Source organism: Austrofundulus limnaeus, unplaced genomic scaffold (genome assembly GCF_001266775.1).
Source record: "Austrofundulus limnaeus strain Quisiro unplaced genomic scaffold, Austrofundulus_limnaeus-1.0 Scaffold41, whole genome shotgun sequence".
NCBI lineage: Eukaryota > Metazoa > Chordata > Actinopteri > Cyprinodontiformes > Rivulidae > Austrofundulus > Austrofundulus limnaeus.
This window is the reverse complement of record NW_013952443.1, coordinates 2000397-2009965: the sequence shown is the minus strand read 5'-3', so window position 1 is coordinate 2009965 and position 9569 is coordinate 2000397. Positions and strand designations below refer to the sequence as shown.

Genomic DNA, 9569 nt, shown 5'->3' with positions numbered 1-9569 from the left:
AAAGTATTTTTATGATAAGATACTTTTACTCAAGTATCACTTTGAGGTACTTTATACAACACTGGTGTTTAGTGGGTTTTGCTACCTCCAGCACACAGAGATGAGCAGCGAGACCAGGAGGTGTAGTGCCAGGCAAACCCACTCTGAGGATCCCGGCTGACTGGTGGGTTGAAGCGAAAGTGGATCCCTGGGTTTTCCTCTCGCACCAGCACCTGCTCACACACATTTACCACAACTCAATCTCAGGCACTCCTTCAAACTACCTATCTGTCCACTCTCCAAGTGGGAAAACAGATTTGCTGTTTTTGCTTCTGTTCCTACCATGACAATAAGGGTGATATTTGTTGGACCCAGGGCTTCAAGGGTTTCTGGCCCATCAGTGGGCCGTCTGTAGTGGAAGGTGGTGCCGGCAATGTTGAACCTTCGAGGCGTGTCGATGGTAAGCTTCCCGTTGATAAAAAACTGGTCGCTTTTACTCTTCAGCACTGGAACACAGAGGGAGATATTTGAGAAAGGGGGTCTCTGCAGTCACTAAGTGGGAGCTTCTTGTTGTGTGGGAGGAGTTTGTCCAAGACGTGATTGGTCGAAATGACTGTTTTAGGTGGGGTTTAAAGAACGCCGGGCAGCTGAGGGGAACTTTGTATAGCTCGGTCGAAATGGCCAGGAAGCTCCAATATTTTTAAATCTAAAAAAAATATTTTTAGTCTTAACTCGAGACAGGAAGTCGCACCAAATTTGAATCAAGAAATAGACCATCTTGTAGCATGCTTGGCGAAGCCTAGCTTTTCCGGGTCACTGGATGAAAGCTGAGGTTTGCTATAAGAAAATGTTTTTGGAATTATGCAAACTGAAGAAGCTCAACAAGCACATGTAGATAGGAACCATAGCATCTACGATCCAAAAGGAAAGTTCAACACAAATCAGTTTAGAGCAAATACATTGTCTCGGTATAACAGTGTAAATTTACCTGTTGAATTTGTGCTATTACAATGGCGTTACCCATACATGTCAACCCCTTCGGCCGTTTACCTGTATAATGCTGTCTGGCGGACTGTCGGCTGCAGCAATATCAGAAGGAAATGAGGACGGAAGAACTTATTTTATAGCARCAGAGTGGGCTGGAAATAGATTATTGATGTTATTAATTGTTTTTTTTTTAATATCCTATAGGCTTTGACATGTTAAATAAATTGGAAACTGGGTTTTTGAAAAAATCCATACAACATAAAAAAATCTGTGACATTGCTCTCTCTGTACATCTGTATACCTGCAAAATTACGGATAATCCGAACAACCTGACATGTATGGTTAACTTAGCAACCCCAGCCTTTTCCTGATAAACGTGAGGTCGGCCCGATTCGCACATTTGTGATAATTTCTAACWATGAAACAGTCTATTATGTTTACATGTTCACAATAGTTTTTATTTAAGATATTTTTCTGTTTAAAACTATAAAGACAGTCAATAAATTACATTTCCATGTTCACAATAATTTTGAGATTACCATTACTTCTTCTTCTAACTTGCCCTACAAGAAAAGTCAATACGACCAATAGTGGTTTTGCCAAAATCCGCTCACCCAAGAACCTTCACCTCTATTCCAAACTCCACCAATCCCTATAAGGACAAACTCCGCCCACACTGAGGAACTCTGCCAATCACAGTCAGGACAAACTCTGCTCACACACCAAGAAACTCTCCCTKTGTACTGCAGAGACCCCYATTTGAGATATTAGGGGGGTCCTGGATTACATTCCAGGATTTATAACAACAGTCGGTTCAAATTAGCGTCATCTTACCAAGGTAGTTTAGGGAGATGTTGAGTTCTTGGATGTGGATGAAGACTGATCCTTTAGGGATTCTGACCACCTCTTCGTAACCTAAAGACACACAAAAAGTAAAAAAAAAAAATGAAGGCAAACAGCAGTGGTGGTGGATGCAGGAGCAGTGATTCACTCTGTGGGACATCCGTGCTCCAAGAAGAGGTTTCGGTTTCCAGCTGCATTCCTGGGCAGATCTCCTCGAGTCTCTGCTCAAATGGGACATCTTTGCCAAGAGAGCTGGCTTCTCCTCCATTCCCTCCATCTGTCATGTCCCGTTTTTCTCTGCTCATCTCACCTCTATCTCCGCCTGGCTCTGCTTTTTTCTTCCAGCTTTGCTCTGCTGTCCAGCCAGCAGGCCAGGTGCTGCAGCACCATAAATAACTTAAAGAAGGCATGATAAAAACTCTGAGCTATAATCTAATTCCTTCCAGTGTCATTTGGATTGTGATCGCTTTGAAAAGGAGAAACCGAGCCTGGATCAAAAGTTTTCAACTACCTTAAAAGTGTTAGATTGAGCTTTGTTGTAGTRTTGTAGTACTCGATACTGGTCTAAAGACCACTTTTTGTTGGTCTCATCTCAGACACGACCTCATTTGTACTCTGTCTTGTCTCKGTCTCAAATATTGAGGACTTGGGAATTTATTTCAAGACCAGACAAGACCACAACTGTGGAAATATCACTAAATTGCCAGAATATTGTCCAGCTTAATTGTTAACATCTTTGCTTTCATTGGATGTAAAAYGAACTGAGTCAAATGCAAGCGTGACTCATTGCTAATTATGTATTTTTGTTACCGCTGTCACCAATCTCCTGCCTTTCACTCACGCACGACACTCCAAGAAAGTGAGCAGTGATTGTCTGGGAGCGGGAGAAGATGTCTGCAAAATCTTCAGTAATACAGTTTGGCCACATAAATCATAAAGAATATATTTGTAAAACAACAAGAAAGCATACAGTGACGTGTAAATTCTGCAGTGCTTGGCTTTCAGGGATGGTGGAGGACTACATTAAACTTTTATAGTCACTTAGAAAGGAAGAGCAAAGAAAGGTGAGCTATGGCTGTGCCTCAATTCACGGGTTGCAGCGGACGTTGACCGCATTTGTTGGCTGCTTACGTCACTGCCCCGCGCCGTAGGCTGTCCCAATTTATATGCGCCTACAAATACGGCCTACAAAACCCCGAAAACGTCGGCTGCATCTGAGTATCCCTGAATTCTTTGCGCTGTTAGCAACTGAAACAGAAAAACAAAGACGTGTTTGTTTGTTTTTTTGACGGCAGAGTATTTTCTTTTTTTAATGACGGAGTTTGGAAAGTTGTCACGGACCGAAAAACTTAAGTTAAACAACTTAGCTGAAGAAACCTTTGTTGCAATGAGATGTTAAATAAAATGCAGTTACAAGTACTGATACTGGAGCTAAACCCAAATTATTAACACTTTTTATTTATTTACTTGTAACAATTTTCTATTAAAACTGAATTATGTGAAGTTATACCTTGAAAAACCAACTGAAGCGATGCAACGAGGCAGAGCGTGGTCACGTAAACATACGTCTTCCGTAAACTAGACCRKCTCATTTCACAGCCGTTTATGCAGCCGACCTGAGCGGCCTACGGTCCACGTAGACTGTGGACAACGTGGGCCACGGTCTACGTCGGCTGCAACCCATGAATTGAGACACAGCATTTGTGTAAGTGATGTTAGCAAAGCTAGCTAGCTAGCTAACATTAGTAATCTGCCTCTGTACCAAAACTCTTTACCCGACCCTCACACAAACAGATTCAGTCAATATTAGCTAGCTAGCTGTTAGCTACCTGTGTACAGYGTACTGTATGTTTTAAAGGCACTAGTTTCCATTTCTTATTTTCTGGTCTTGGTCTTGACTTGGTCCAAACCCTAAAACATTTGGTCTTGGGTTAGGTGGTCTTGACTACAGCACTATTTTAAACATGTCTGTGTGATTTGGATCATCTGCCTGCTGCATATTCTCCTTCAGGTTTTTTAGATAAAGAACAGCAAAGTCACCCCAAACCATTATATCACTACCACCATGTTTGACTGTAGGTCTAATCTTTTTCCTGAAACGGGCCTTTGTTTTGTTTTTGCTCAGCGGTGGTTTTCACTGTGGAACTCTCACATGGAGGTCATTTTTGCACATCGACTCTTTCTTATTATTAAATCGTGACCTCTGACCTTAACTGAGGCACGTGRGGCCTGTGGGGCTTTAGATGTTGTTCTGGGCTCTTTTGGGACCTCCTGGATAAGTCGTCAATGCTCGAGGAGTAATTTTGTTAGTCTACTCGAGGGAAGGTTCAACACTGTCTCATGTTTTCTGTCTCCATCAGTACTGTCAAGTTCTTTTTTTTTGATCTATCAATGAAGTCAAATGTGATATTTTCATTTTTTAATTAGAAAACGTTTTTGTTAAAACTGCTGGAAAAATTTGTAGACAATGATAAATGTTAGTTTGTTTGGGAAGGATCCAATATTTTACACCAGTTTGAATTAAATTTTGAGGGGAAAAAAACAAGAGKGGGCAGATACAATAAAAAAATCTTGCTGCTTCCTTTCATTGAATTTATAACTTGTGTTTTGTTTTTATTGTAAATACATTTTCTTTTTTGTTGAATGAATGAATAAATACATGGACTTGCATCCAGTTCTATTTTTTTCTGTTTGTGTCGGAGGATCGCTCAGTCTTTTGAAGCTCGGCCAAGAGGGAACAACCATATTGCACCATGCCAGTCTTGTGTATTTGTGTTGAATTTGCACATGTGAGACAAGCAAAACGGAAAGCCACACATTGGAAAAACTGCCCCCAAAGCACTGCTAGAGGTCCATACTCTCCAGAGGGATCCTTTAAATCACAGAAGCAGACGRGGGGAAGAGACGTGTTGGCAGCGGGCTTTCAGAGTTTAGAGGAATCAAAAGCTCGCTGTAGACATGACTGAGTGATTCTTTTAGTCATAAATCTGCCTGTGACCAGAATAAGTTTTCAGTTTTCTGCCTGGAGTTTGAGTTTGGTCGTAGATGTGGACGGGCTGTGCAGGRGTAGTGACCCAAGTCAGAAAAGTTTTAAATTGTTTTTGCAACTCAAGTTTAACAGCAAAAAGGCTTTTGTTCATTTTTTAACAGATTTAAGTATTTAGGATCTATAATTCCACACCTTTTAGACAAATCAAACTGACTTATGAATGCCAAACTCATTTATGCTGTGTGACTAAAAATAAAAAGGAAACATCAGCCTGGTTCCAAAGTGTTGGAGAAAATAGCATTAATGACATATTTATGGTGCACTAACCGCAGATTGAATTGTGCAAGCTAAACGAACAAACAAATAAAAGTATTTGAATGGTCAAAGTCTCGTCAATTTATTTTAAGAGCACATTTAAAACCACACAAGTTGAACCAAAGTGCTGTGCAATAAACAAAGCAAAACCAAAACAATCCAAATTTTGTAAAATAACATATAACATATTAAAAATAAAAAAGAAATATTCAAAATATGTGGAAATAAAGATAAGTTTCAATGTGARCACAAGTATTTGTTTAACCTGAATCACGGATGAAAAATGATTTTAAAATAATGTACAAAAGGATTGTTTTTTTGCTCTCAGTGATGGTTCCTAAATAAWGAAATTACATGGAAATGATGGCAGTTTATTTGCAAGAATTTGATGATACAATGCAACAGGGATCACAATATATTGCACTACTTTAAGCAAGGTGATATACGTATTGCAATATATTGCCTTTTTTTCTCCAAAGCCTCTACTTTTAAAAAAACCTTCTGAAAAACGATAGCCTGGCCCTTGCCTTCCTACGCAGTTCCGCTCAATTCTAGTTTCCCTTCACTGCTCCGTCTGGGACTTATACAAGGATTTCTTTGGGAGAATTTTCGTCCGGGCCAATCAGAGAAAAAAACATCGATTTTCTGCACAGTGTCTCTTGAAGTTTATTTTACCTGGGCCAATCAGCAAACAGAAGGCGGAGTTTTGAACGACGTTGATTTTCTGCGCAGTGTTTGCTAGTTTGTTTAGCGGCAGTGGGGGAAGTGAACGAAACCAATCTGTGTTGATAAGGCTTCCAAATTAAAWTAAATTTGTCTGACAAAGCAGCAGCTCTCATTCACAGCCGTCTCGTTCAGCTCGGTATATTTCTCCTCTCAGTAGGGTTGTTTACAGTGCACGCGATTTCCGGTTAGCTTCTTAGCTTAGCCTCCTTCACAGTGGAGCTGGAACACATACGTCGCGGCCAACCGATCCAATCATTTTTAACTTYAGCAGAGGCCACGCCTCCAGCAAGAATAACTTCTCTACAGTCGAGAGTCCAGACCCTCGTACGAAGCAAAGGACAARGGTCTGGTTTTTACCAGGCTATAAAAACGAGAATCTCTTGGAGAAAGTCTGATTGCGACAGTTTAGAACGATGAAAAATGTTGGATCCTGCRTGTTATTTAGAGCTTTAATTGTGTCAGTTTCAAGCACCTTTCTTTAATATTTATCCCCTTCATTTTCTTACTTTAATAAAAATGCAAACAACGATCGTAGCCTTCTCATAATCACACACTGATAACATAAGAAAAAAAAGCAGTAAAACCTACATATCAGCTGCCTTACTGTGGGATTATTTTTGTTGTTGCTTTTGCCAACAATAACTCCAGATATTTCAAGGGCGGCTGTGACCTCAGAACCGGGTTGGCAGACTGGTCTGGTCTTTGCGGTCTGGATCAGAACTGTCCGCTCCGGGTGTGGCCCCGCTGAAGAGTCACGGGGACGGATGTAACGGGTGTTGACACGTGGGTGAGAGCCTCCGGAGTCGGTGTTGTGGGCACAAAGTCACCCGGAATAGATTTGATAGCAGCAGGAACTCTGACTGCACTGGTTGGGTTTAMAATTTGAGACATTTCTGAGGGGTTACCTTCAGCTGCTGACTCGTTCTGTYAGTASGTGAAGYCAACTTCACTCATATTTTGTTTTKKTTTTTAATAAAAMCTTGTGTAGCATGAATCCATACACTCTGTGATCTTGACTKTGTAGATGCAACTGACACTACTGACAATGTACAAATTTGTTTATACACAACACATCCTACAGAAAACCTTTTTCTAGCTTCCATATTTATAGACAGTTGAGTCTTTAATCTGCAGCACATGTAGTGTTTTACTGGTTTTCTGAAATAATTACAGTAAATGTAACAGCATGCTTTTGGGARCACAGTTGTACTAAATATATTTAACCTCTGGTGTATACCAATATGCACATCTTTCCAAGGTCTTCCCTTAGTACAAGCTGCCAAAATCCAAATGTGCATAATCTGAGACAACAGATTGAGCTGCAWAACTTCGAATAAATGCTTTCCTGATGGCTTTGTCTAATTCCTGGAAAGGTGGACACTGATCCAAAGTCAAARAGTTAGGATTTTTTGACAGAATACATAACAGCCGCGCTACCTTTCATGCCAAAGTTTTRCACCAAAATCACTTTGAAGGAGACATATCCTGCTTTYAAATCCTTCTTTTTCACATTTAAACCATTCAGTTGGRGTCTGTATAAAGTGGAACTGCAATGCTGAATGTCTGAATTCCTCYTTATTGTAACTCCACAAGCCCCTCTTTCACAACTTTTCTGAGATGTGTGTGAGATCAACTCATTTTTGAGGCTGTCTCTTTAAATCCGAACGGGGCGCTTCACACTCCGCCCCCCTCCAGCTTCGAGACCGGTCCATTCCAGTTTGATAGAGGGGTTTAGTGCTACATAGCTGCGCANAAAGATGTCAACAAGGGAAGACTTGTCCATCCAGCCTCACATGTTGGAGGCAGAGTCTGACCCAGAACCAGAGGAGAATGAAGACCACCAAACTGTAGGTGGTAAGYTCAGACCCTTTTTGTCGCAGATTCTGTGATGTAATAATACAGAAAACGTCACAGAAAACTAAACAGGGTGAAAATATGACCCAAATTGATATTGTTGCAGCACCAGGAGAGACTGAATTAAACTTTTCTGCACTCCAAGGGACTCCAAGTACACAACAAAATGCTTTTAACGGCTAAAAAGTGGATTTTGTATGATATGTGCCCTTTAAATAAAGCAGCTGTAAWTGTTTTGACCAATTCTTGAAAACATGATGTGAAGTTACTGTGATGTCATGAGGTGTCATGCTCAGATCACGTGTTAAATTTGACTGTTGTAGACATTTCTGTGTTGACCGATGTGGATTTAGCTGTGGCAGCCATCTTGAACGAGTTGACTTGCAAAGCTAATCAGCTGCAGATGTTCATCTAATGGTGATTTCCTGGAAGTTTCACTAAAGTTGGTTCAGTGGTTCGTGAAACGTCTCAGTATCGCACACATGAGCAAAAACATCATTGCCCTCTTTTCAGCAGCAGGTGATATTTATTAGTGGCAACACCTGGTAATAAAAAGAAGTGTCTCTACCTCCTTCAGGCAGCGAGTCATTGAAGACGCCCTCCACAGAGACACAGCTGCTCCCATCCCCCCCGCAGAGCCGGCAGCGATCCTCTCGTACGTCCGAGCCGAGAACACGGTCGCAGCCCACGTGCTGCAGGAAGGAAGAAAAGGTTTGAAGTGCAGGGGTCACTCAGAGTCATGGACGAAAGGGGTGGGGGTGGGGTGGCGGGGACACAGACAGCGAGCTGAGGGGCGTCAGAGGCCACGCTGACGAATTACCTCCTAATGTCTTCCAGACCCACTTCTTTAAAAAACAGAAATATCAGATGGCAAGTCCAGATGCGTTTTCTGATCCTGAGCAGACATAATGCTCTGGTTGCTAAAYTCAGAGCTGTCGACGAAAAATAAATTTTATGATGAGCTCAGCAGGTGGTTTTACTCAGACTCTTTTAACAGAAACTTAAACAAAAACATAAAAAATGGACAAACTACTGCTTCGATTCAAATCCAATTCACTATATTAAGTTCTCTTAGTTACTTAATATAGTCAGGAATTCATAGTTGCTTTTCTACTGTTAGCTTTTAAAATAAGCTTTGCTTGTTTAGCTTTTGCTCATTTTTGCTAAAGTTTTAGCTTCAGCATTGAGTTTTTTTTAAATCAACCGTTTTCTTTCTTTTTTCTTTTTAAAACAGGAAAAAATTAAAAGAAATCAGCATAATTGCTGTTATATAGCCGTTCTGCAGAACCAAAATAAAAATAAAAAATAAAAAAAACACAAATGTCCAACATCAGTTGTTTTAATCTTACAGGGATAGAGATGTTTGTGAAACCTAAATTTAGAACCAGTTTGAAGGAGCGATGTATTTCAATCCAGGGAATAAAACTACGGAATAATCTGGACAGTGATGTTGCTTGATCAAAGTTTATGTTTAATAAAATGATAAAAGTTGGTTTGTTCAAAAAATATGAAATATTATAATGTGTATTCATACGAATTGTTGTTTGTGTTGTTAATGTTTTTGTTACTTGAAGATTATTATTGAGTTTATTTTCTTTTTAAAAAGGGGGCAGATATAATTTTCTTCTTTCTGTTGCCTTTTATTTTATTTGTGATTGCATTTTTTGTGTAAAATTTGATTTGTTTTTAAATTAAATGAATAAATGATTTAAACTTAAACATCACATCACATTAATATACACTAAACACACACAAACATACTAATCTACAAATAAAAAAGCAGCATTTACAGTGTAGTCTGTAGATGTGATTGCAAAAGAAGGTGTCCAACAAATGACGATATGTGTTAAGATGGACTTTATATGTTGTGGAATGT

At 40.0% G+C, this 9569-nt stretch overlaps 1 protein-coding gene across 5 annotated transcripts in view; it reads right to left on the bottom strand.

Moving 5' to 3' along the window:
- Window positions 1–9569, bottom strand: part of adamts10 (ADAM metallopeptidase with thrombospondin type 1 motif, 10) — a 70385-nt gene that overhangs the window by 13406 nt on the left and 47410 nt on the right. For all 5 annotated transcript variants that reach the window (XM_014007357.1, XM_014007358.1, XM_014007359.1 and 2 more), the window contains 4 exons: window positions 8262–8385; window positions 1801–1881; window positions 322–485; window positions 86–212 (listed from right to left, as the gene is read on the bottom strand). In XM_014007357.1, the coding sequence (XP_013862811.1) occupies window positions 86–212; window positions 322–485; window positions 1801–1881; window positions 8262–8385 (496 nt within the window). The remainder of the gene's footprint in view (window positions 1–85; window positions 213–321; window positions 486–1800; window positions 1882–8261; window positions 8386–9569) is intronic.